Source organism: Helianthus annuus, chromosome 5 (genome assembly GCF_002127325.2).
Source record: "Helianthus annuus cultivar XRQ/B chromosome 5, HanXRQr2.0-SUNRISE, whole genome shotgun sequence".
NCBI lineage: Eukaryota > Viridiplantae > Streptophyta > Magnoliopsida > Asterales > Asteraceae > Helianthus > Helianthus annuus.
Window position 1 is genome coordinate 103,167,209 of NC_035437.2, and position 26,816 is coordinate 103,194,024.

The 26,816-nt window shown below is 38.0% G+C and overlaps 2 protein-coding genes across 2 annotated transcripts; one reads left to right on the plus strand and one right to left on the minus strand.

The window, feature by feature from the left end:
* Nucleotides 1-3,949: 3,949 nt before the first annotated feature.
* LOC110940864 (protein S-acyltransferase 21) lies at nucleotides 3,950-8,468 on the minus strand. The gene is made up of 10 exons (XM_022182433.2): nucleotides 8,146-8,468; nucleotides 7,259-7,372; nucleotides 7,059-7,179; nucleotides 6,749-6,948; nucleotides 6,060-6,128; nucleotides 5,896-5,967; nucleotides 5,651-5,779; nucleotides 5,474-5,554; nucleotides 4,953-5,165; nucleotides 3,950-4,881 (listed from the first exon to the last, which is right to left on the minus strand). Exons 1-10 carry the CDS (start codon nucleotides 8,188-8,190, stop codon nucleotides 4,075-4,077), a joined length of 1,851 nt encoding a protein of 616 aa, XP_022038125.1. The 5' UTR covers nucleotides 8,191-8,468; the 3' UTR covers nucleotides 3,950-4,074.
* A 1,267-nt stretch (nucleotides 8,469-9,735) lies between these two features.
* LOC110943357 (protein FAR1-RELATED SEQUENCE 5-like) lies at nucleotides 9,736-26,466 on the plus strand. Its single transcript, XM_022185109.1, has 5 exons — nucleotides 9,736-9,832; nucleotides 11,350-12,172; nucleotides 12,259-12,454; nucleotides 25,228-25,791; nucleotides 25,870-26,466. The coding sequence occupies exons 1-5, from the start codon at nucleotides 9,736-9,738 to the stop codon at nucleotides 26,464-26,466; spliced, it is 2,277 nt and encodes a 758-aa protein (XP_022040801.1).
* The last annotated feature ends 350 nt before the right edge of the window (nucleotides 26,467-26,816 follow it).

A 26,816-nucleotide genomic window follows, 5' to 3' on the forward strand; every position in this document is an offset into this window, starting at 1 on the left:
TCTTCTCTTTCTTCTTCTCCTTCTTCTTCTCCTTCTTCTTCTCTGTCTTCATCTTCTTCTTCTTCTTCTTCTTCTTCTTCTTCTTCTATATATATTTATAAAAAAAATAATTAGTTTTCGGATATCGGATAATCGGATTATCCGAAATTTTTGAAATTCATATCCGAATCCGAAAATTCGGATTATCCGATTTTCGGATATTTGAAATTCCGGATATCCGAAATTTCGGATATTTCGAATACGGATTTTTGGATATTTCAGATTCCGTTTCGGATCCGGATTTTTTTGAGCACCCCTAAGGTGGACCTAGTCACTCTGAACACCAGCTGCTTTAGAAGTCTTACATCTTGAGGTGTCTCATTCAACTCTTCTTTAAGTCTTGCATCTTGTTCATATATCAAATAAGTAACTTGAGAAACCAGAAGTAATAAAATCCAAAAGTAAGCAAGTTCAAGGATGAAGGGTTTACATGATATGGAATCAGTCTTTGCTTGAGCTTTTATAACCATCGTTGTAAAAGCTGTCATCCGTGTAATAATCTTGTTCTTCTTCATCATCGTCTTCGTCTTCATCTTCATCATCATCTTCACCATCATTTTCACCACCATCATCTTCACCACCATCATCTTCGTCACCATCATCTTCATCATCATCTTCGTGTTCATCTTCATCATCATCTTCACCATCAGCTTCACCATCAGCTTCACCATCATCTTCACCACCATCATCTTCACCACCATCATAATCGCCTATTGATTCATTAAGGTTGATCCTCTGCATTGAAGACGGAGGCCGAATGCTGAGCCAATCATTGGGTATGGGATCTTCATTAAGATCCAACCTCCTAGCCATTTGCTAGTAATTAGGGGTGGCGAGGTAACGGGTGATATTAATCTAAACAGTGTTGGATGAATATATGTATAGGGAAGCGATATGGCTGCTATTCTTCTTCTTCTCCTTCTTCTCCTCCTCCTCCTCCTCCTCCTCCTCCTCCTTCTTCTCCTTCTTCTTCTCCTTCTTCTTCTTCTGCTTCTTCTTCTTCTTCTTCTTCTTCTTCTCCTTTTCTTCTTCTCCTTCTTCTTCTTCTTCTTCTTCTTCTCAGCAAGACACGACCCGATGCCCCATTCGACCCAGGGGGTTCAGGTCAAGAACTCGGCCAGACAAATCGTGAAGTAGAATTCTTTGGGTGGAGTGTGATAATAATTCAGAATCGGGTTGATGTTCCTTATGATCCCGGTGGCTTTGGTCCAAAGGCAAACTCGGGGACAAGTTTTTTTGAAGACGGGGAGTATGATGCAGGATCATCCGGCCCAATATCTTGAACCAAACCCGTGGGGGACTTCTTTGGAAAGAATCAAAACTTATTATTTATTATTTGAATTTTAATGTTTTTATTTAGTTGCCTATTTTGTGGGGATTTGAATTTCCTGATTTATGTTTGTTTATTATAAATTAGGAGCTAGGGTTTATTGTTTACTTAGTTTTTGGTTGATTATTAATATAAAGAACTTTGTTCTTGAACCATTGGTTCAATTTATCGTCTTTGATTAATCAATCGTTCTTGAGCCATTTGATTGCACGCGAAACTGCATCAGAAATTAGGAAGAAGCAAGACTTGAGATCTCTTTTTAATATTTTTCATTCATAGAACTCAAATAAAGTCCTGGCAAATTATATATACAGCCTTACACACATACGTACGAAATTCAAAATGGAAACTAACTGCTATGCACTACTACTTCCCACTACTTGCATGCATGAATAAAAACATTCCACTGCTTCATTAAACAAAACAAGAAAAATATAACTAAAATGGAAAATGAATAAAATATTGTTGATGAAACTGTTCATGATTCCCAAGGCCTTACTGGAGATGATGTCAGGTGGACCTAGTCACTCTGAACACCAGCTGCTTCAGAAGTCTTACATCTTGAGGTGTCTCATTCAACTCTCCTTTAAGTCTTGCATCTTGTTCATGTATCAAATAAGTAACTTGAGAAACCAGAAGTAATAAACTCCAAAAGTAAGCAAGTTCAAGGATGAATGGTTTACATGATATGGAATCAGTCTTTGCTTGAGCTTTTAAAACCATCGTTGTAAAAGTTGTCATCCGTGTAATTATCTTGTTCTTCTTCATCGTCATCTTCATCTTCATCTTAATCATCATCTTCACCACCATCATCTTCGTCACCATCATCTTCATCTTCATCTTCATCTTCGTCTTCATCTTCATCTTCATCATCATCTTCACCATAATCTTCATCATCATCTTCACCACCATCATCTTCACCATCATCTTCACCACCATCATCATCGCTTGGTGGTTCATTAAGGTTGATCCTCTGCATTGAAGACGGAGGCCGAATGCTGAGCCAATCGTTGGGTATGGGATCTTCATTAAGATCCAACCACCTAGCCATTTGCTAGTAATTAGGGGTGGCGAGGTGCCAGGGGATATTATTCAAAACAGTGTTGGATGAATATATGTATAAGGAAGCGATATGGCTGTTATTCTTCTTCTTCTCCTCCTCCTCCTCCTCTTGCTCCTCCTCCTCCTCCTCCTCCTCCTTCTTCTTCTTCTTCTTCTTCTTCTTCTTCTCCGTCTTCTTCTTCTCCTCCTTCTCCTTCTCCTTCTTCTTCTTCTTTTTCTGAGCCAGACACGGCCCGATGCCCCATTCGACCCAGGTGGTTCAGGTCAAGAACTAGGCTAGACAAATCGTGAAGTAGAATTCTTTGGGTTGAGTGTGATAATAATTCAGAATCGGGTTGATGTTCCTTATGATCCGGGTGGCTTTGGTCCAAAGGCAAACTCGGGGACGAGTTTTTTTTGAAGACGGGGAGTATGATGCAGGATCATCCGGCCCAATATCTTGAACCAAACCCGTGGGGGACTTCTTTGGAAAGAATCAAAACTTATTTTTTATGTTTGTTTATTATAAATTAGGAGCTAGAGTTTATTGTTTACTTAGTTTTTGGTTGATTATTAATATAAAGAACTTTGTTATTGAACCATTGGTTCAATTTGTCGTCTTTGATTAATCAATCGTTCTTGAGCCATTTAATTACACGTGAAACTGCATCAGAAATTAGGAAGAAGCAAGACTTGAGATCTCTTTTTAATATTTTTCATTCATAGAACTCAAATAAAGTCCTGGCTAATTATATATACAGCCTTACACACATACATACGAAATTCAAAATGGAAACTAATTGCTATGCACTACTACTTCCCACTACTTGCATGCATGAATAAAAACATTCCACTACTTCAATAAACAAAACAAGCAAAATATAACTAAAATGGATAATGAATAAAATATTGTTGATGAAACTGTTCATGATTCCCAAGGCCTTACTGGAGATGATGTCAGGTGGACCTAGTCACTCTGAACACCAGCTGTTTCAGAAGTCTTACATCTTGAGGTGTCTCATTCAATTCTCCTTTAAGTCTTGCATTTTGTTCATGTATCAAATAAGTAACTTGAAAAACCAGAAGTAATGAACTCCAAAAGTAAGTAAGTTCAAGGATGAAGGGTTTACATGATATGGAATCAGTCTTTGCTTGAGCTTTTATAACCATCGTTGTAAAAGCTGTCATCCGTGTAATAATCCTCCTCCTTATTGTTATTATTATTATTATTATTATTATTATTATTATTATTATTATTATTATTGAGGCAATTATATTTTTATCGTTTTTAATACAATTGTGTTTCGTTAATTCATCTTTTTTGTTTATCAAATTGTACAAAGTAATGATTCATTATATTCACATATGAGTAACCAAACATTACAATGGAATGGAATGATCCATTTCATTCCGTTGTCCATTCCATTACCTCGTCCATTCCATTCTCTCATCTATTCCATTACCCCATACCAAACAGACCCTCAGGGTATGTTGATTTTTTTATGGTATTGAACTCAAATTGAAACAAAGCGAAACATATAGTCAGGTGAAGAAACTTACAATCTAAACTTCAGCTGCACAAGATAATTTAAGAAAAAGTACAAAATTTGCTAAAAATAAGATTAAGAAAACAGATTAAACAAAAGGGTCTTAATGTCTCATCATCATAATCTAGGATTATTCTGGTTTTGGTCACTTGGAACAAACACAGGTAACTGCCCACCTCTCTGTGCTCTCCCTTGCTGATAATAACTCACACCCGTTGACCCCCTTTGACCACCACCAACAAGGGGCCCACCAAAGAATATCGACTGACCCGTATAACTCAAGTCTGTACCCGAAGCCTGAGAAGACGACCCACCACCCACACTTCTTGTCGAAGCGGATACAAACCGACCCGCTTCTTGATCCCAATACACAGAGGAAGATCTTGTACTCTCACCAACACCCATGTTGTTTCTCCTTGGTCCCGGTACTGCCACTTGTTGGACCGTTATCGGCTCGTTGTTTCCCGACCTTGGAGATTGATTCGCTGAGGGTTGGTACATGGGGTTAAAATGTTCTCTACCCTGTAACGAGCCTGGGCCCGGGCTACTCATGTTACTAACACTGTGATTGCAAGTTTCGGTATCTTCACGGCTGGCTCGACTAGGTGGATACGAGTTTTTGGAGCGACTTCTTTTGTAATGATTTGTACTATTTGTGCTGCTTATTATGCTCAAGTTGCTACTGGATAAACGGTCAGGATCGTTTGGGTTGTGTTTGGAACCCAATGGGCGAAGAACAGAGGATGAGGCCCGGGCCTTTGCACCTGCTTTTATTGCTTCATTTGAATCTAGCTTTGCAAGCTTCCATGCACTAATTCTCACGGGGCGTTGTGGTAACCTTTTACCCTTGTCGGATGGTTGGACTGCATCCGGATCAATTGTAGATGGTAGCCGCCCGGGCTCTAGATGAGGGATGACCTCATCCTGATATCATGATATTAAAAAATGTTAGATAAAATAAGGTGAGCATATCAATATTCAAAATTTATAAATACCTGTTGATCCATGAAGATTCGAGGAGGGGTGCACCAAGCACCTTTGTGTTGCAAACTCAATCCAAGGCCGTGCGAACTTCGACCGCTCATTGCAGTGACAGCGGAGCTTGTGGGTGAAGACTGCAGGCTTTGTTGATCCAACCCATCTATTGATGGGCCTGGTGGTTCACTTTGGGTCCTCATTGCAACTACATACTCATATGTAGTAATCCCCTGCATAAAAGAAAATATATAAATTAATAATTTATGTCTGAAGATGTGTGCGTACAGAGCAAGCTGCCTGAAACGGATACAAACTAATTTTTTTCAAGATTTTAGCAACCAACTTCTAATTAAGCACAAAAAAAGAAACCTAAGTAACAATTTCTTATCAATTTAGCAAAGAAAACTCATTTTAACTGATTTTTAAGTGTAAATGGATGATGTGGCACCGTTTAATGTCGTAACAGCTGCCCCATCACATCAAATGCCACACCCACACACACACACACAAATATATGTAGAGAGAGAGAGAGAGAGACCTTCCGTATGAGGATTATGTGAAAGAACAAGAGTTCTCCAAGTGGAATGGTGGCCAGAAGAGAAACAGCCGTACATATCGCCTGCAAGAAGGGTAAAATGGAAAACGAAATAACGTGCTGGAAGAAGGAATAACTTTACAAAATATGAGAGTGAAGATAAAAAACAATAATGCATACCACGACCGTTGCAAATGGTGGTCTACTAAATCCATCTCCAAGTCTATCAGCAATCTGATTCTCTGTAGCTTTTTTATCAGCAAAACATCGAACAAGAACAGCAATCCCGACTCCACATTCAAAAGTAAGCTGACATGAAATACAATAGTTTAACGAATATAACTAAACAAAACCATTACGGAAAGGAAAAAATACAACTAGTCACTTACAAATATCAAACAAAAAGTTATTATTCAATAACTTACCCAAACAAGACTTACAGCCATCAGGCACACAAATGTAAAGTAATTTTTCCTCCCCACACAATTGTTCAACCACTACACAAGAAGATAAACCGTAAGAAATAAATTAGACTGAAATTTCAAAAATAGACCTTGCACTTTTGTTTTTCTTCATGTTTGAACCTTACCCGACAATGATGATCAAACCCATCAACGCATTTATCACAACTTCTGCAGTGTTTGCTAAACTTTCGCACCTAAATAAAATGGAAAACAAGATATAAAATAATATATCGATAAATAACTTCAACGATTATTTACAAAAATAACACAAGGTTGATAATTGTAAAAAGAGTGAATTTCAAGGATTGTCCTTTATCTTTATCCCCATTTCCAGGCGTTGTCCTTTATGTTCAAAATTGACGAGTTCTCTCCTTTATGTTTTCATATCATACACGTTTTGTCCTTTAGGCCTAACAAAGTTAGTTTTTTCAGTTAAATTTTGTCATGTACTTTGCACATAAGGGCATTTTTGTCAATTCAAAGGTTGCAGAAGCTTTGAGCTGTAAATCTGCCGTTGAACTTACATTTGAATTGACAAAAATGCCCTCATGTACAAAGCATATGACAAAATTTAACTGAAAAAACTAACTTTGTTAGGCCTAAAGGACAAAACGTGTATGATATGAAAACATAAAGGACAAAACTCGTCAATTTTGAACATAAAGGACAGCGCCTGAAAATGGGTATATAGATAAAGGACAATCCTTGAAATTCACTCTTGTAAAAAACAAAAGATGGTTTGAGAAACAGAAAATATATAGAGTTATATAATAATAAGAAGTTTGTTATACTGAATAAGACGTTAAAAAAATACCTCTGCATTGCACAATGTACAAAATAGAGCTTCTTCCTCCCATCCTTGTTGCACGTCTTCATCATTTCTACAATCCTCTTTAACGATACAACCACAAAATAATCCTCCAATTTTCGAACAGCAACCGGAACTATTATTATCATATATTCCACCATTTTGAAATTCTGTTTTGCTCGGCTCTCCAACAGAAGATCCATTTCCTGATATCCAAACACATCTTAGATTTTCGTTATTACAGATTTGACCCATTAGAGATCAAATACAATACAAACAACTAACAATGAATATTATACGAAATTCAATCACTTACCAGGAATTTCTTTACTATGATGTGATCTATGAGGTGAAGCGCGGTCTGGTTCAATTAAAATTCCAGGATCAGCGGGATCAATAGCAGTGCATCTTACATAAAGAATGAATACACAGAGAGCCTGAAACATAATATGAATATTAGTAACAAAACATGCTCAAAATGTAGATAAATAGTTGAAGGGCAAAAGGGTCATTTACCAAGAAGGAATAGACACCGATGGCTACATGTTCATAGATATCCTTTCCAAGAAACGGCGAGAAAAATGTATAGAAGGCAACCGACAGTAAGAAGTATACGGTAATAGCCACAACCTACAAATTGATTATTACATAAAAAAATATAGTCAACATCAAAGATAGGACATTTTCGAGTGTTGAACGAGATACTTTCCAATGTTAAAATTGAGAAGAACAAAAAAAAAGAATTTCGGTTTGAGCCGAATATTTGACAACTATGATGAACCTACAAAAAGCCTGTTAAAGTAATATTTTCAGGTTACACTCATGAAAAACAATCATCATACAGAAAGTGAAAACTCCACAAAAGCTAGGACATATAAAAAGCTACATTACACAAAGAAGCACTAGAATCAACCACAACATATATTCATACTCATATGCACAAAATTACAACTAAACCTTGGGTCAACAAAACTTCCCAAAACTATTGTCCATAAACAGAAAAGAAATTAACATGCGCTTTAAGATATGCACAATTAATGTGGATTTTAATTAGCAAAATGCCAACTTTATCCTTAGTGCATTTAAGATACCAACTGAAAGATTTAGTGATAAAGAGCAAGTATCATTCTTGGAACAACAAAAGCAGGAAAAACAACACAAAGGGTGTTTGTAATGTTTCATATAGTTAAACACTCAACAGTTCATTGAGCAAAATGCTACCCATGTGCAGTAAAGCTCACATCTTTATGGTCAAAGTGTGGTAAATGAACCAGTTACCAGTCAAATCTCATACATTTATCTAAATTCAAAGCTGAATAACACCCATAATTTGCTTTTAACCCAACCCACATTAGGGAAAAGAAAGACAAAAAGCAGATCGAATTAAAGAAAAAAGTTAGAACCTGAAAAGTATGAGCAGGAAGTTCCCATCCATGTCGCCTAGCCATGATCAAGAAACAAAGTCAAAACCCCTTAAATCAAAGTGAAGATCAGCAGCATTTGAGTAAGAACCCACTAGGGTTTGAATGTGGGGGAATGATCAATGAAGTGTGAAATTGGGGGTTGTGTTTGTGTGAAGAACAAAAACTGTATGACCCACAACCGCCTAACTTGCATTTGATCCCATAATGTTACTTATGCTTCCATTGGGGGTTAGATGATAGTGGGAATTGTGGACCAAGTCTACTCACACAAACACCAGGACTCCTCTTGGCAACCTCTATATGTTTGTTTTTTCTTTTTCAATCCTTTTCACTTGAGAAAAAAAATTCAAACTAGGGTTTTTTTTAGTTAAAATAAAACAATGTTGTATGTTGTATATTTATTGGTATTATAAATAAATAAATAACCATTTAGATTTTTAACTAACAAGAATATTTTTTAAAAATAATTTGTGTTGAGCTGGGTTTTTAAATTTTAGTGTGGAACCGGATATAAGTGGAGTATAGGTGTGTATGTTTTCAGGGTTGTAATTTGTTATTTTGTTAGGGGATGTTTGTCAATTTCTGAATGGTTAAGTGGGGTTTAAACCATTAGGTGTTGAAGCAGTAAGAGGTCTAAACCATTAAGAGCCAGTATAATGTTTAACCATTCAGAGGTAAATGTCTGACTAATTCAGATTAGAGGTCTTAACCATTCAGACTCAATATAATGCTTAATCATTCAGAAGCAAATGTTTGAGCCATTCAGACATCTGCTTGCGAAACAAACAGTCTGAATCATTAAGAGCTGAACTAGTAAGAGGTCTGAACCATTAAGAGTCTTGTTAAGAGCTAAACAAACAACCCCTTAGTGTATATCTGGCGTTGGCTTGGAGTTTAACAACAGATTTTATAAGCCTTGGACATTGATCAACACCCCTGTCTAGCCAATTTTTTTTATATGAGGGTTATCTTGAGAACGTTAAATATCGCTGGAACCGTAAGAACAAATGAAAAAACCAATCAAAACCAAATTTTTTTAATACCGACCTCATTGTAATTAAAATACAACATTAAAAAAGAATCACAACATCAAATAATTCATTTCTATTCTTAAAATCACTCTTATTAGATTTTTTACACATGTGTAAATGACAAACTTACACTTGTGTAAATTTTCTTATTTATGAATTCGGGTGGCCCTCCGCGATACGCGGGGGATGGTGCTAGGGCTTAGGTCAGCCTGGTCACAACCCTAGCCCTGCTACGTGGCATTTGGTGGCGACACGTGGCTCTGCCACGTGTAACCCTTCTGTCGCGAGTCGTGGCAGGTAACCACATGTCTCCCACGACGCGCGGGGACATGCTGGATCTTGTTTTCTCGTTTTTCGTGTCGGGTTATGTCACGCACGTTCAATCTTTTGAACTTTTGATTATGGGAGATTTTATGAGGGTTGTTACACTCGATGTCCCAACTCGACTATAAACACTTGTGAATGAAGTATTTGCATACTTAAACACTCATTATGGCTTATGTGATGATGAGTCTTGAACAAAATCGAAAATTCAAGAATGTCTATGGTGTTTTTGAGGGTTTCATTGGTGGTATTGGCGCAAATGATTCCAGCCCAACTGGTTGATGCATTGGAAATGATGGGGAAGGACTCAGGTTCGACTCTTGATCCCACCCGAGTTTTCTACTACAGTGCATTTACTCCAAAGGGTCGGCTCTTGTGGAGGGTGTAACTCCTGTCATGTGGCAGGAGGCTGGAAATTTTCTTGGGGGCAGCGTAACGCCCCTCTCGACCAGGCGTCGGCCCGGTTAAGACAACATAGTCCTGGTAATGAGTGGTGGCGAGCCTACGTCTTGCGGGTGTGAATTAGCCGTCTGTTGTGAAGTTCACCTGTAAAAAAAAATTTGGTGGTGGTTGCGTTAATTGGCTAAGGTACCTTTTTTTTGAAAATAAGTGTTTATAGAAGCTTACAACCATCATCATTAATATTCGTGCTTTAAATGACGTTATTCATTTAATTAATCAATTTTGTTTCTAACCAAACTTCATTAAGACTGTTGGCATCAACTAAACCAAATTTTAACCAAAAAAATGAGTTTAGACCCATTAACTCATTATTTCAATCCAAACCGACCTGCTAGATGAAAACTCACAAATTCAAGTATAATCACATTCAATTGCACTTTTAAAATCTAAACACATTTCATTAAGTACAATTGGCTATTAGAAAACAAAACTTAGTTCCAGCATCAATATCTACAAAGGTTTATCTTTAGATAAATTTCATAAACTTTGTTTTTACTTTCTATACAACAGGTACGAGATGGGATCAAATACAAACCTTAACATTGGTAAGAACTATAAGAACCAACCACAAATAGACATGTGTCCTTCATTTAAAAAATTAGATAAGGGTATTTTAGACTTTTATCATTCTATTTTTTGTATTTAATTAATTCTAAATTTTAATTATCCCTACATTCATGCACTATTTCAAATCATATTTGAAAATTTCCAGAAATCTTCATCTACCCATGCAACGAACATAAAGAATAATACGTAACTTCCCATCTCACTTTCCCATTATCTGCGTGGTGTTCATCTCCTTGTTTTGATAGGTAAATTTGATGGATTCAAACATAGGAAGTTCAGTGGAAGGATCATCAGCCATGGAAGTTACCCCAGGTTGTTATTTAATCTGCATGTTATAAAAATTACGTTTATTCATGTGCTGTTATAGCCGCCGGTTCAATTTCATAGATCCGTTTCTGTTGTGTTTGTTGGTTGGTTTCATTAATTTTAATTCAAAACCATTTGTGCTATATTAATGTGCTAATACGAATCTCAATTTGTACGACATTGTTTTTTGTGCTATATGTTTTTTTACAGCAATACAAAGTTCTGGGGTTACGAATAATCAATTCGCTGGTTTCATATTTTGTTTGCATGTGCTATGTTAATGTGCTGATACGAATCACCAAACGCACGTTTCAAATTTTGTTTTCTTTTTGCTACGTTAATTTGCTGATACGAATCGCCAAATGCTTGTTTCAAATTTTGTTTCATGTGCTATGTTAATGTGCTGCAACGAATCGCAATGTGCTGATACGAACCGCAATTTGAAATGTGCTATGATGTTTAATCCAATTTAATTTTTACATTTTATATGTAGAGCGAAGTGCTAGATATGGATCTGGAATTGTCCGGAAATCACCACGTACCGGTAAACTTAGTTATATTCCGGATGTAAATATATCTAAAAGACCACAAGTTGGTATGCGATTTAGGACAGTTGATGAAGCTTATGCGTTCTACGAGAATTATGCCAAGTTGGGTGGTTTTACAATTCGCAAGAACACACAAAAAATGATTAAAGGTATTGTTACACTGAAGTACTTTACGTGTTCTAAGGAGGGGAAGAAAACATATCAGAAAATTGACACAGTCAATCATATGGATGTGGATAACGTAAAAGGTAAACAATGTCGTACAAGGCCTTCTATACCTACAGGTTGTCTTGCAAGTATAAAGGTTCAGAGATTGGACGATATGACCTACAAGATTTACTCTTTTTACGAAGAGCATAATCATACACTTGTGGAAGAGGGGGATTATCAGTTTTTGAGTGCTGCTAGAAATTTGTCTGTTGTTCAAGAAGATTTTATTCAGAACTTGTCAAAGTTGTATATTGGACCTGTTCAAGCATTCAACATTATGAGAACTCATTATGGTGGTTTTGAGGAAGTTGGCGCCACAGCAGTTGATTGTAAGAACTTGAAGAGAGATATTAATGCTTACATTGGTAAACACGATGCTGAAATGGTTGTTTCTCGTTTGATGGACAAGAAACGTTATTTACCTGATTTTTCATGTGAGTATCTCAATGATGATAAAGGTGAGCTTCGTGGTCTGTTTTGGGCTGACGAAGAAATGAAGCATAATTATATGCAATTTGGGGATGTTATCGCATTCGATTCCACGTTTCGTTCAAATAAGTAGGTTTTTTTTATGTTTTTATATCCTTGACTATTTGTATTATATTATGTAGTGATGTTCTTTATTAATGTTGGTCATTTTTCAGATATGACATGGTATTTGTCCCTTTCACCGGCATAGATAATCATCACAAGAACATTACCTTTGGTGCTGCTCTGTTAGCATCAGAGACTGCTAAGTCATATAATTGGTTATTATCGGCTTTTAAAAAATGTTATGGACGGGAACCACGTGTAGTTGTTACTGATCAAGACCCCGCGATGAAAAAGGCGATACGGGAGGTGTTTACTACGAGTCGACACCGGCTGTGCATGTGGCACATCATGAAAAAGGTTGCCTGTCACACCCCGACCACGTAAAACATCAAATCGTGGCGGAAACGTCGGGGGGTGTTGTAACAGAATTATTGTTCCACAACCAAGGTAATTAAAATAATATTTTATTCATAACCAAAGGGTGGAATACATTGTTTGAAACAAGAACCAACACGTTACATTGTCTTAAAAAGAAAACAAAAGTACATCACATAGCTAATCTAAGTCTAGATCTGTTTTATGTCACTAAGGCCCGAGTCCACCCTAGCGTGTCACGGTCGTCCTATGCATTAGCTCCTGAAACACATGTGAGAATAGGTACGTCACCATAAAAATGCCTGTGAGATACATAGGTTTTGTGAAAATAGGATTCATGACTTAAGTTTAAGAAAAGTGTTTAATAAAAGTTAGTCATGAATCTTGTAAAATGTTTTGTTTTGTAAAATCATTTGAAAAGCGATGAAATCAAATGATATGTATAAATAGAAGAATAACGTATGGTTAAAAGAATAACCAAGTAAAAATAAGTTGTATAAAACAAGTTGTTTTTGTAAAACGAAGTCTTGGGAAAATGTGTTATTTGTGAAAAAATGTATAAGTCCAAACTAAATGATTTAAATAACGCTATGACATGTAATACAATACAAGCACTTATATATAGGAAGTACCAGCGACGCATCCACCATGCTTGTATCATACTACACCCATATCGTTACTTAAGTCATTAAACAAACCACCAATGTATAAAGTCCATGTTTAAACCAACCATCAAATGTTCTTGTCTAAACCATTGTCATATGTTTAAAACCCAAAATGTAGTCATGTAGTTAAGTGTAAACAAAAGTTATGTATGGTAAGTAACAAAATGAGAATACTTAACCATAAGTAAAAAGGAACAAAACAAAGTATTTCGAATAAATCAAAAAGTTATGTTTGCCAAGTAAAAGCTTGTTTTATTGATACAAACATTTATGTGGTAAATTAACGCATTACATTCAAGCCTTGAGACACCAGGATAACCTTAGAGTAAAGGTTATCAAAGTAAAAATGTTCACGGATTCAGTCATTCTTTACATCCAAACCAACCCAGGATGTTAGGAACGGGATTTGTCAAGTCCTATGGTACCATTACTTACTACCGAGCGGCGTAGCTAATGTTAATGAATGTAGTAAAGAACCGTTTATGCAAACCAAATGTCATACCAAAAGTAAACAAGTTATGTGAAAACAATGTACTAAGTATGCTAAGTAAACATACAAAGCAGAAAAGTCATGTAAATCAATGTGCTAGTATGCTCAGTCAACATACATAGCAGAAAATGTAATGTAAAATAATGTGCTAATATGCCAAGTAAACATATGTAGCAAAGCAATGTAATGTAAATCAATGTGCTAGCATGCTAAGTAAACATACATAGCAAAACATAATGAAATCATGTACTAATAGTGTACTCAAGAACATAGCAAGCATAAGATATGAAAACATGAAAAGCACGAAAGTAACAAGTAGGCACATGTGTTTCACCCCAAAATGTTTGAAAAACAGTAAAAGAGGGGTCTATGTACTCACTTGAGATTGCTTAGAAGTCGTAGGATAACCACCAAGCAATGCTAGAAGATCACGGAATCAAATGGCACCTATATAGGTATCTACATTAATAAACGGACCTATCGGAGGATCGGGTAGTACGAGGGTTCGTAAACCAAATAAGTAGGGGAACTTATGTAACATGGTTTAACAAAGCCTACGTACTAAAACGAAACCTATCCTAAGTGCTTTTGACCCGTTACGACCCGTTTAGGTAGCTTATGCTACTTTAATGCGTCGCTCGCGTAAAATGCGTTCGGAATGCTTAACTAGTCCTATGACAAGCAAGTTATGCCTTAACATTCTTAATATTGTTGCTAAATCAGTTTAGATGTCAAAATTTATGTTACATAGGCTTAAAATGAATTTTGGCGCAAAGAGGGTATTTTGGTAATTTACCTAAGGCATAAGAACTACTTATCATACAACTACTTAAACGTCGTGACCATAAGGTATAACCTCGGAAGGTTATTCCCTACACAACTATGGTCACCTAAAATGTTTGGTCGGATCCTAATGATCGACCAAATGGGTCGGGTTCGTAAGCATAAGCGATTGATTAGATCGCTTACCTTTACGACCCTAAACAAGCACAAATCTAAAAGCGACGAGCTAAACATGCTAGAACATGTTTAGTAAAGTTAGAAAACAGGTTTGGTATTAAAACAAACGGTTTTAATACCCTAGAGTAGTTTGGTTACAAAATACGTGAGAAAACGCATTTTTGGCCGAACCTACGACTCGTCACTGAGCCTAGATAACGTGGTAATCAGTAGGTATAGTCGCTAGGGACTATAACCATCGTGATTACGCTCACGTTATGAAGTTCAAACGAACTTCGCATTGACCATAAACTGGTCAATGCAGAAAGTCAAACGCAGTTTGACTTTAACGCTAAAACGAACGAAAAACGCGAAAGAAAACTTACAAAGGGTCCCCGCAAGATTGAACTTCCGAGTATTCTCAGGTATGAAGTGCTAAAACACCCCAACTTAGAGAACAAACTCAGAATTCAAGTGTGGGAAAATGGGTGAAAAGAGTGGGGGTATATATAGGTGAAGCACTACCGTTAGGATCGTTTCTTGGAGAAGAGGGCACGATCTAGGCCGTACATTTGTCAAATCCTGATTTGGTACCTTGATGGGCACACAAACCAGCCCATAGGAACCCCAAAACCATGTGCACAAGTGGGTAAAAGCTGGATCTAGCTGGAAAACACTTTCTGCTGTTCTGGGGGTTGCTTATGGACCGTAAGCATGTCCATACGGTCCGTAAGGACCCTGCAGACCAGCTAACTTTCAGTTTTGGCAGATTTGGTCCCTGTGCGCGTATGGACGTGTTTTGGCACTTCTAAAACCCGTCTAACCCATTTTAAGCTCTAAAAGGATGTTAAAGTATAGGGAACATAAAACATGCTCAAAAATATGCCGGATGTCGGTTCGTTTGGCCGTACGATTGCGTTGTTCGGTTAATTACGACGAAAGTCGTAACGGATGCAAAAACGGTCCAAATTGCGCGACGAATGGATTTTTAACAAGCTAATCACTAAAACATAATATTTTAATGATTACATAAATTTTTGGATGTCCGGATGTATTCAGAACGTAAGTTATGCGCGAAAATGCAAACTTATGTACTTTTTGACGCTATTAGTCCCTGAATGACCCAAAAGTTTATTTTAGCACACTGAACCCCTCAAAGCCTATTTCTAAACTATGTAAAGGATATTTAGGGTGTGTTTAACTTATGATCATGTTCCGGAACGTTCGTTACTGTTCAAATCGGCTTACTTTCGCAGTTTGTCGATTTTAGTCCCTGTAAGCGAATAAACTTGATTTCGGCACACCAAACCTTCCAAAACTTATTTCTAAGTTATGTAAAGGTTATTTAAGGTATGTTAAGCATAAATTGATGTTCCGGAGTATTTGTCGCGTTAAACTGCTTGCGTTTTCGCACCAGTTTGCGTATAATTCTCTAGAAAGCGTTATAGAGTTTGAAATCGAGTAAAAGTCAAAACGTGAAAAACATCAAACATAAACAAACATAGGGATCAAATAACTTTATTTCATTGATAACTGAACTGTTTACAATGATTACAAGCACAGATGTCACAGTCTCCCCTACTTGTGGAAATTTCGTCCCGAAATTTGTTTAGAGGAAACTCGTGAGAATAGATGTGGATACTTCGCCTTCATTTGATCTTCACGTTCCCAAGTAAACTCAGGTCCACGTTTAGATTCCCGGCGAACTTTAACCAAAGGAATGCGCTTGCGTTTAAGCCATTTGACTTCACGATCCATAATTTCCACAGGTTTCTCAACAAAATGTAGTGTTTTATCAACACGAATTTCGTCAAGTGGTATGTGGAGGTTCTCATCAGCTAAACCCTTTTTGAGATTGGATACGTGGAAAGTTGGATGAACATTTCCAAGTTCGGGAGGTAATGCAAGTCTGTAGGCTACCTTACCGATTCTTTCGACGATCTTGAATGGTCCAACGTATCTAGGTGCAAGTTTTCTTGTCTTTCCAAATCTGATCACACCTTTCCAAGGTGAGACCTTAAGTAATACACGATCACCGACTTGGAATTCTAAGGGCTTGCGTCGTTGGTCCGTGTAACTCTTTTGACGGCTTCGAGGTGCCTGTAAGTTATCACGAACTTTCTTAACCTTGTCAGTTGTCTTTAGAATGAGGTCAGGTCCAGTAAGCTGAGCCTCACCGATCTCATTCCAGCAGACTGGTGAACGACATTTTCGACCATAGAGAGCCTCGAAAGGAGCCATGTTGATACTAGAGTGATAACTATTGTTGTAGGAGAATTCAATCAATGGAAGATGTGAATCCCAACTACCACCAAAATTGATCACACAAGCTCTAAGCATATCCTCCAAAGTCTGGATTGTTCTTTCAGTTTGGCCATCTGTTTGTGGATGATATGCTGTGCTCAGATTGAGTTTGGTCCCCATAGCAGATTGCATGGTTCTCCAAAATCGAGAAGAGAAGCGAGCATCCCTATCAGAAATGATGTTCAAAGGAACACCATGTCGAGATACAATTTCATCCACGTAGATTTTGGCCAGATCTTCTGCAGATAGATTCTCACGGATCGGCAGGAAATGCGCTGACTTTGTAAGACAATCAACAACTACCCAAATGGCATCATGACCTTTCTTAGTGCGCGGAAGTTTAGTAATGAGATCCATAGCAATGTTTTCCCATTTCCAAATTGGGATCTCAGGTTGCTCCAAAAGACCATAAGGATGTTGGTGTTCAGCCTTAACCTTGAGACACGTAAGGCATTTTGAAACGTACAAGGCAATGTCTTTCTTCATACCAGGCCACCAATACTGAGTACGAAGATCCTTATACATTTTATCTGAGCCAGGATGAATAGAATAACGAGACTTATGGGCCTCATCCATAAGCAAAGTGCGAAGATCATCTTGGCTTGGGACCCACAAACGGTCCATGAAATAATACGATCCATCTTCCTTCAGCACAAGATCAGGCTTAATGTGATAGGGTAATTCCTTACCCATCAAGTCTTGTGAAACACAAGCCTGTTGAGCCTGAGTAATGCGTGCTTGGATATCAGATCGAGCTTGAATAGCAGATTGAACACGAACACAATGAAGCACAGTACGTTCCTTACGACTTAATGCGTCAGCCACAACATTCGCTTTACCAGGATGGTAGCGAATTTCGCAATCATAGTCGTTTAGGAGTTCGACCCAACGTCTTTGCCTCATGTTGAGTTCTTTCTGGTTGAAGATATGCTGGAGACTTTTGTGGTCAGTGAAAACCACACATTTTGTGCCATACAAATAGTGTCTCCAGATTTTGAGAGCGAAGACAACTGCACCCAACTCAAGATCATGAGTGGTGTAGTTTCTCTCATGTACCTTCAATTGCCTTGATGCGTAGGCTATGACTTTGTTCCTTTGCATCAGAACACAGCCAAGACCCAATTTCGATGCATCACAGTAAACAACAAAATCATCATTGCCCTCAGGCAAAGTCAGAATAGGTGCATCACAAAGCTTCTGCTTCAAGGTCTGAAATGCTTCCTCTTGTTTAAAACCCCATTCAAAGGGTTTGTTCTTCTGAGTTAGAGCAGTTAGAGGAACTGCAATCTTTGAGAAGTTCTCGATGAAGCGGCGGTAATAACCCGCAAGACCAAGAAAAGAACGAACCTCAGTAGGAGTAGTAGGCGTATCCCAATCCTTAATCGCACTGATCTTGGAGGGATCTACATGAATACCTTGTTCGTTGACAATATGCCCCAAAAATTGAACTTCCTTAAGCCAAAATTCACACTTGGAGAATTTGGCAAAAAGTTGTTCTTTCTTCAGGAGTTCCAGAGTAAGACGAAGATGGCGCTCGTGATCAGCTCGCGTCCAGAATAAATCAAGATGTCATCAATGAAAACGATGATGAACTTATCCAAATAAGGCTTGCAGACCCTATTCATTAAGTCCATGAAAACAGCAGGAGCATTGGTCAAACCAAATGGCATGACTGTGAACTCATAATGCCCATATCGAGTGCGGAATGCTGTTTTGGGAATATCCTCTTCATGCACACGAAGTTGATGATACCCAGAACGAAGGTCAATCTTCGAAAAGCAAGTAGCACCCTGTAACTGGTCAAAGAGATCATTAATGCGAGGTAGGGGATATCGATTCTTGATGGTAAGCTTATTCATCTCACGATAATCGATACACATTCTGAAGGATCCATCCTTCTTCTTGACAAAAAGAATGGGAGTACCCCAAGGAGAAAAGCTAGGACGGATAAAACCTTTGTCAGAAAGCTCCTGAAGCTGCTTAGACAACTCTTGCATCTCAGACGGTGCAAGACGATATGGAGCTCTGGCAATAGGATTTGCACCAGGTACAAGATCAATACGGAACTCGACTTGGCGTGCAGGAGGTAGACCAGGTAACTCTTCAGGAAATAGCTCCGGATTATCCCGAACAACAGGAATATCTTGCATAGACTTACCTTGGTCTTTATCTGCTGTAACATGTGCCAAGAAGGCCACATAGTTCTTTCGCAGATACTTCCGAGCTTGAAAACAAGACATAAGCTTGAGGCTACTAGCAGGTTTCTCACCGCGAACCTGTAGTATCTCACCTGACGAAAGCGGCACACGAACGATCTTCTCAAAGCAAACTACCTCAGCGCGATTCTTGGCTAACCAATCCATACCCACAATAATGTCGAAGCTCCCAAGTTGCATAGGCGTGAGGTCAATAGGAAAAAGATGGTCGTTAAGGTTCAACTGGCAGTTGCGAAGAACAGAATCAAGGACAATGGGTTCACCATTCGCAACTTCGACTGTCAAAGGCTTACCTAGTTTCGTTCTAGACACGCGAAGCAAGGGCTCAAAAGATAACGACACAAAACTCTTATCGGCCCCTGAATCAAAAAGAACAGACGCAGGTTGATTATTAACAAAGAACGTACCGTTCACCACCTCGTTGTCTGCTTGCGCTTCAACAGCATTCATGTTAAAAGCTCGTCCACGAGCCTGAGCTTGAACCGGGTTTGCATTCACCAATCTTGGACATTGATTACGGTAGTGGGTCAGATCCCCACAGTTGTAACAAGAGCCTGGTGGGAAGTGAGGTCGTGCTGCTTGACCTTGTTGCTGAGCAAAAGGATGAGCAACTTGTTGAGCCGGGTTCTGAGCTGCCCGATTCAGATTGGCAGGTATGCGGCATGTAGCAGCAAGATGACCAGGTCTTCCGCAGTTGGTGCATTGACGGCACTGGTGGTGTGGCTGATGATGTCCGTTACACTTATTGCACAGAGGTGCATTGCCAAAGTATGGTTTCTTGGCAAGAGGTTGCGCAGGCTGATTTTGAGCAGCTTGAGCCTGAGTAGTAACGGCATAGCTCTGGGAAGCCTTCCGCTTCCTTGAACCCTTCGAAGAACCCGCATCACTACCCTTCTTGCTTTTACCTTTCTTGCTATCCTTCTTGTCAGACTCCTGCTTCTTATCCTTCTTGTCACCCTTTCTATGCAACTTACCCTTTCGTATCTGCGACTCAGTCAGCGTTGCAGATAGTTCGATTGCCTGACGAACAGTGGTAGGTTTACTACCAGTAACTATGTCTTGCACAGAGTCAGGTAGACCATCGATGTATCTCTCGATAGCCTTGTCGAGTGGGGTGACCATTGTTGGGCATAATAAACTCAGCTCCTCGTACCTGTCAGTATACGCCCGGTGCTCACCACTTTCTTGTTTCAGATCATCGAACTCCCTTTCCAATGCTCGCAGTTCATGACGAGGACAAAAGTCACTCATCATGAGAGTCCTCAACTCAGCCCATGTTTGTGCTAAAGCAACTTCAGCACCACGATCTCTCATGACCCCGTTCCACCATGTCAACGCCCTCTTTTGAAAAACACTAGAAGCAAACTCAACTTTGCGATTATCAGGACACTGAACATGACGGAAAGTATTCTCAATGCTCTCAAACCATTGAAGGAGCCCAGTTGCCCCCTCAGTACCACTGAACTTGAGTGGTTTAGCCGAATTGAAGCTCTTGAAGTTACAAGGAGCATTCTGATTGATGTTGGCTTGGTTAAACTGAGCAATAAGATTCGGGAACGCAGCAGCCATATGCTGTGCGATGATTTCTGCCAGTTCGGCATTGGGTAGCTGATTTTCGCGTCTAGGAGGCATGCTAAAAAGAGGAAAACACGAGAGGAAACGAGTGAGATGATTAGATGAAAAGAACGAGATGAAACAAAATCAACAAAGCAAGGATGGTGGTCATTTGTCCGTATCACAAAGCAAACAAATGACACACAGTGACTAATCAAAGTAAATGGGTCCATAAATAATGCTTAGCGAAGACATGCTCGCCTATAAGTGAACACTCACCCCAAGAGTTCCCAGGTAAGAGTGACTGGTCCGATTATGTGGATTTGTACGAACACTCTAGCCTTAGACAGAAAACCCAGGGTACAGGCATTCACCCTTCCAGTTTGCACGTGTTCACACTATTTAGAACCCAAAACTTTGACGAGATTTTGAAAACTTGGAAGGCACAAGGCCAAAAAAAATCATTCAAAAACAAATGATAAAATTTCAAAATCAATTTGAAAAAATCAAAAGGGTTCAAAACCATATAATAAATCATTCGAAAACAGAGGATTGTTTTTCAAAAATCGTTTTAGAAAACTGGGTTCTTGTTTTGGTGATCACCTAAGGATAGGTGAAGTGCATGTTTTAAAATCTAAACACAAGACAAGTTGTGTTGGGGTCCTAGAAAGGTTATAGTCTAGGCCAAAGCATTACTAATAACCTAATTCCCTATAACCATTGGCTCTGATACCAACTCTTCTGTCACACCCCGACCACGTAAAACATCAAATCGTGGCGGAAACGTCGGGGAGTGTTGTAACAGAATTATTGTTCCACAACCAAGGTAATTAAAATAATATTTTATTCATAACCAAAGGGTGGAATACATTGTTTGAAACAAGAACCAACACGTTACATTGTCTTAAAAAGAAAACAAAAGTACATCACATAGCTAATCTAAGTCTAGATCTGTTTTATGTCACTAAGGCCCGAGTCCACCCTAGCGTGTCACGATCGTCCTATGCATTAGCTCCTGAAACACATGTGAAAATAGGTACGTCAGCATAAAAATGCCTGTGAGATACATAGGTTTTGTGAAAATAGGATTCATGACTTAAGTTTAAGAAAAGTGTTTAATAAAAGTTAGTCATGAATCTTGTAAAATGTTTTGTTTTGTAAAATCATTTGAAAAGCGATGAAATCAAATGATATGTATAAATAGAAGAATAACGTATGGTTAAAAGAATAACCAAGTAAAAATAAGTTGTATAAAACAAGTTGTTTTTGTAAAACGAAGTCTTGGGAAAATGTGTTATTTGTGAAAAAATGTATAAGTCCAAACTAAATGATTTAAATAACGCTATGACATGTAATACAATACAAGCACTTATATATAGGAAGTACCAGCGACGCATCCACCATGCTTGTATCATACTACACCCATATCGTTACTTAAGTCATTAAACAAACCACCAATGTATAAAGTCCATGTTTAAACCAACCATCAAATGTTCTTGTCTAAACCATTGTCATATGTTTAAAACCCAAAATGTAGTCATGTAGTTAAGTGTAAACAAAAGTTATGTATGGTAAGTAACAAAATGAGAATACTTAACCATAAGTAAAAAGGAACAAAACAAAGTATTTTAAATAAATCAAAAAGTTATGTTTTGCCAAGTAAAAGCTTGTTTTATTGATACAAACATTTATGTGGTAAGTTAACGCATTACATTCAAGCCTTGAGACAGCAGGATAACCTTAGAGTAAAGGTTATCAAAGTAAAAATGTTCACGGATTCAGTCATTCCTTACATCCAAACCAACCCAGGATGTTAGGAACGGGATTTGTCAAGTCCTATGGTACCATTACTTACTACCGAGCGGCGTAGCTAATGTTAATGAATGTAGTAAAGAACCGTTTATGCAAACCAAATGTCATACCAAAAGTAAACAAGTTATGTGAAAACAATGTACTAAGTATGCTAAGTAAACATACAACGCAGAAAAGTCATGTAAATCAATGTGCTAGTATGCTCAGTCAACATACATAGCAGAAAATGTAATGTAAAACAATGTGCTAATATGCCAAGTAAACATATGTAGCAAAGCAATGTAATGTAAATCAATGTGCTAGCATGCTAAGTAAACATACATAGCAAAACATAATGAAATCATGTACTAATAGTGTACTCAAGAACATAGCAAGCATAAGATATGAAAACATGAAAAGCACGAAAGTAACAAGTAGGCACATGTGTTTCACCCCAAAATGTTTGAAAAACAGTAAAAGAGGGGTCTATGTACTCACTTGAGATTGCTTAGAAGTCGTAGGATAACCACCAAGCAATGCTAGAAGATCACGGAATCAAATGGCACCTATATAGGTATCTACATTAATAAACGGACCTATCGGAGGATCGGGTAGTACGAGGGTTCGTAAACCAAATAAGTAGGGGAACTTATGTAACATGGTTTAACAAAGCCTACGTACTAAAACGAAACCTATCCTAAGTGCTTTTGACCCGTTACGACCCGTTTAGGTAGCTTATGCTACTTTAACGCGTCGCTCGCGTAAAATGCGTTCGGAATGCTTAACTAGTCCTATGACAAGCAAGTTATGCCTTAACATGCTTAATATTGTTGCTAAATCAGTTTAGATGTCAAAATTTATGTTACATAGGCTTAAAATGAATTTTGGCGCAAAGAGGGTATTTTGGTAATTTACCTAAGGCATAAGAACTACTTATCATACAACTACTTAAACGTCGTGACCATAAGGTATAACCTCGGAAGGTTATTCCCTACACAACTATGGTCACCTAAAATGTTTGGTCGGATCCTAATGATCGACCAAATGGGTCGGGTTCGTAAGCATAAGCGATTGATTAGATCGCTTACCTTTACGACCCTAAACAAGCACAAATCTAAAAGCGACGAGCTAAACATGCTAGAACATGTTTAGTAAAGTTAGAAAACAGGTTTGGTATTAAAACAAACGGTTTTAATACCCTAGAGTAGTTTGGTTACAAAATACGTGAGAAAACGCATTTTGGCCGAAACTACGACTCGTCACTGAGCCTAGATAACGTGGTAATCAGTAGGTATAGTCGCTAGGGACTATAACCATCGTGATTACGCTCACGTTATGAAGTTCAAACGAACTTCGCATTGACCATAAACTGGTCAATGCAGAAAGTCAAACGCAGTTTGACTTTAACGCTAAAACGAACGAAAAACGCGAAAGAAAACTTACAAAGGGTCCCCGCAAGATTGAACTTCCGAGTATTCTCAGGTATGAAGTGCTAAAACACCCCAACTTAGAGAACAAACTCAGAATTCAAGTGTGGGAAAATGAGTGAAAAGAGTGGGGGTATATATAGGTGAAGCACTACCGTTAGGATTGTTTCTTGGAGAAGAGGGCACGATCTAGGCCGTACATTTGTCAAATCCTGATTTGGTACCTTGATGGGCACACAAACCAGCCCATAGGAACCCCAAAACCATGTGCACAAGTGGGTAAAAGCTGGATCTAGCTGGAAAACACTTTCTGCTATTCTGGGGGTTGCTTACGGACCGTAAGCATGTCCATACGGTCCGTAAGGACCCTGCAGACCAGCTAACTTTCAGTTTTGGCAGATTTGGTCCCTGTGCGCGTATGGACGTGTTTTGGCACTTCTAAAACCCGTCAAACCCATTTTTAAGCTCTAAAAGGATGTTAAAGTATAGGGAACATAAAACATGCTCAAAAATATGCCGGATGTCGGTTCGTTTGGCCGTACGATTGCGTTGTTCGGTTAATTACGACGAAAGTCGTAACGGATGCAAAAACGGTCCAAATTGCGCGACGAATGGATTTTTAACAAGCTAATCACTAAAACATAATATTTTAATGATTACATAAATTTTTGGATGTCCGGATGTATTCAGAACGTAAGTTATGCGCGAAAATGCAAACTTATGCACTTTTTGACGCTTTTAGTCCCTGAATGACCCAAAAGTTTATTTTAGCACACCGAACCCCTCAAAGCCTATTTCTAAGCTATGTAAAGGATATTTAGGGTGTGTTTAACTTATGATCATGTTCCGGAACGTTCGTTACTGTTCAAATCGGCATACTTTCGCAGTTTGTCGATTTTAGTCCCTGTAAGCGAATAAACTTGATTTCGGCACACCAAACCTTCCAAAACTTATTTCTAAGTTATGTAAAGGTTATTTAAGGTATGTTAAGCATAAATTGATGTTCCGGAGTATTTGTCGCGTTAAACTGCTTGCGTTTTCGCACCAGTTTGCGTATAATTCTCCAGAAAGCGTTATAGAGTTTGAAATTGAGTAAAAGTCAAAACGTGAAAAACATCAAACATAAACAAACATAGGGATCAAATAACTTTATTTCATTGATAACTGAACTGTTTATAATGATTACAAGCACAGATGTCACATTGCCGAAAAGGTAATGATATTCATAAGTGTACAGGGTATTAATTGTTATTTGATGATACAATTCGATCTATGTTAATGTAGTTGTATTTTCCTAACATAATTTTTTGGTTTAAAGGTTGGGCCGACGTTGAAGAAAGATAAGTCTTTTAGACAACGCATTTGTGACATTGTTTGGACTGATGCAATTCAGCCGGAGGACTTTGAGGAAAAGTGGAAAGAAATCATGAGTGATTTTCATTTGACTGGAAACAAATGGTTGTCCGATATGTATGCAATTAGGAATGATTGGATCCCTGCTTATTATCGTCACGAGAACATGTCAGGTTTGATGCGAACAACATCTCGTTCAGAGAGCGAGAATCGTTTTTTTGGTCAATTTAGAAGCAGTAGTCATACCCTTGTTGAATTCATCAGTCATTTTGAAACGGCAATTGAGTCACAACGATACAAGCACCGAAAAAATGATCACGACACAAGGAATACAACTCCGGATTGGGTTACGGATTTAAATTTTGAGAGAGAAGCTAATGAAATATATACCAGGAATATATTTAACGATCTTCAGCATGAGTTACTCCTCGGTGTTACAGAATCACACTCTATGAACGTTGAACAAGTCGGTGAATTTATTAAGTTTTCAATTAAGGATTTAGATGTTGAAGGTTCAGTTTTGCGTGAGGTTAGTTAGTTAAATTTCAAATTTACTAGCATCCATAGTTATTTTATGTTCATTTATTCTTATATTTTTTTTCGTCAGGTGCTTTTTCGAGAAGATGATATGGAAATAAAATGTAGCTGTGGTAGGTATGAACAATATGGTGTGCTATGTAGGCACATTTTTTTGGTGCTAAAGATGTCTAAGGTTGAAACTTTTCCCAAAAAATATGTTATGAGAAGATGGACGAGAGATGCTGTCCCAAGGAAGACTGTTACGTCAGTTAAGGAGAACGCCGAAGCTAATCAGACAGTGGACGGTGTTAATAAAGTTGTACATGAAATTATGATTGGGACTGAGTATATTGTTGATAAATTGTCAAAGGACATGGAGAAGCTGGCGTTGTATAGAGATAAAGTTAAAGGCGATATAGCTCAACTAGATGAGATTTGTGGGTCTTCTCAACCTATACAGAAGAAGGACAGAATTGCTACTTTGCTTGGGTTTAAGCAACCTGATAAAGATACTGTTCGAGCTCCGGTTGGTATTAGAACTAAGGGGCGTGGTTTTAAAAAACGGATTAAGTCTACTTTTGAGCAAGTTTCTACTAAACAGCCAAGGAAGCAAAGGACATGTGGTATATGTGGTTCTCACGAGCACGACAAGCGTAAATGTGATAAAAAACCGGAAGCAAGTTGATCAAAATTTTTAGTTTTTATGTTTTTTTCAGTCTAGTGCTTTTCTTTCCAAATTATGACTATTGTTACCAACTGTTAGATCGTATTGTTTTTTTTTTACTAGACGTTAACATTTTTAATTTCAGTAAGTATTTTGGTGTGTTTCAAACGTCTATAAGTAAATATTGTGCTGTTTTCGACATAGCACAACAATATGCGTTTTTTCGGTAGTATTTTGTTTGAACTGGCCTTTAAGATTTATAATATCATTAACAATTTGGTGTAATTCATATGTTTATAACTTATCAAACGTGCTAGTTTTGACATAGCACAACAAGATGTGGTAAACTTTCCTATTAACTTTTGATTTGG

Excerpts from the sequence above, each read along its gene's own strand:
- LOC110940864 (XM_022182433.2), bottom strand. The coding sequence starts at position 8,190 with ATGGCTAGGCGACATGGATGGGAACTTCCTGCTCATACTTTTCAG. Across the intron at positions 5,555-5,650 it reads CACCATTTGCAACGGTCGTG|GCGATATGTACGGCTGTTTC; the intron begins GTATGCATTATT and ends CCCTTCTTGCAG. Across the intron at positions 4,882-4,952 it reads GAATCTTCATGGATCAACAG|GATGAGGTCATCCCTCATCT; the intron begins GTATTTATAAAT and ends TCATGATATCAG.
- LOC110943357 (XM_022185109.1), top strand. The coding sequence starts at position 9,736 with ATGTCTATGGTGTTTTTGAGGGTTTCATTGGTGGTATTGGCGCAAATG. Across the intron at positions 12,173-12,258 it reads TCCACGTTTCGTTCAAATAA|ATATGACATGGTATTTGTCC; the intron begins GTAGGTTTTTTT and ends GTCATTTTTCAG. Across the intron at positions 25,792-25,869 it reads AAGGTTCAGTTTTGCGTGAG|GTGCTTTTTCGAGAAGATGA; the intron begins GTTAGTTAGTTA and ends TTTTTTCGTCAG.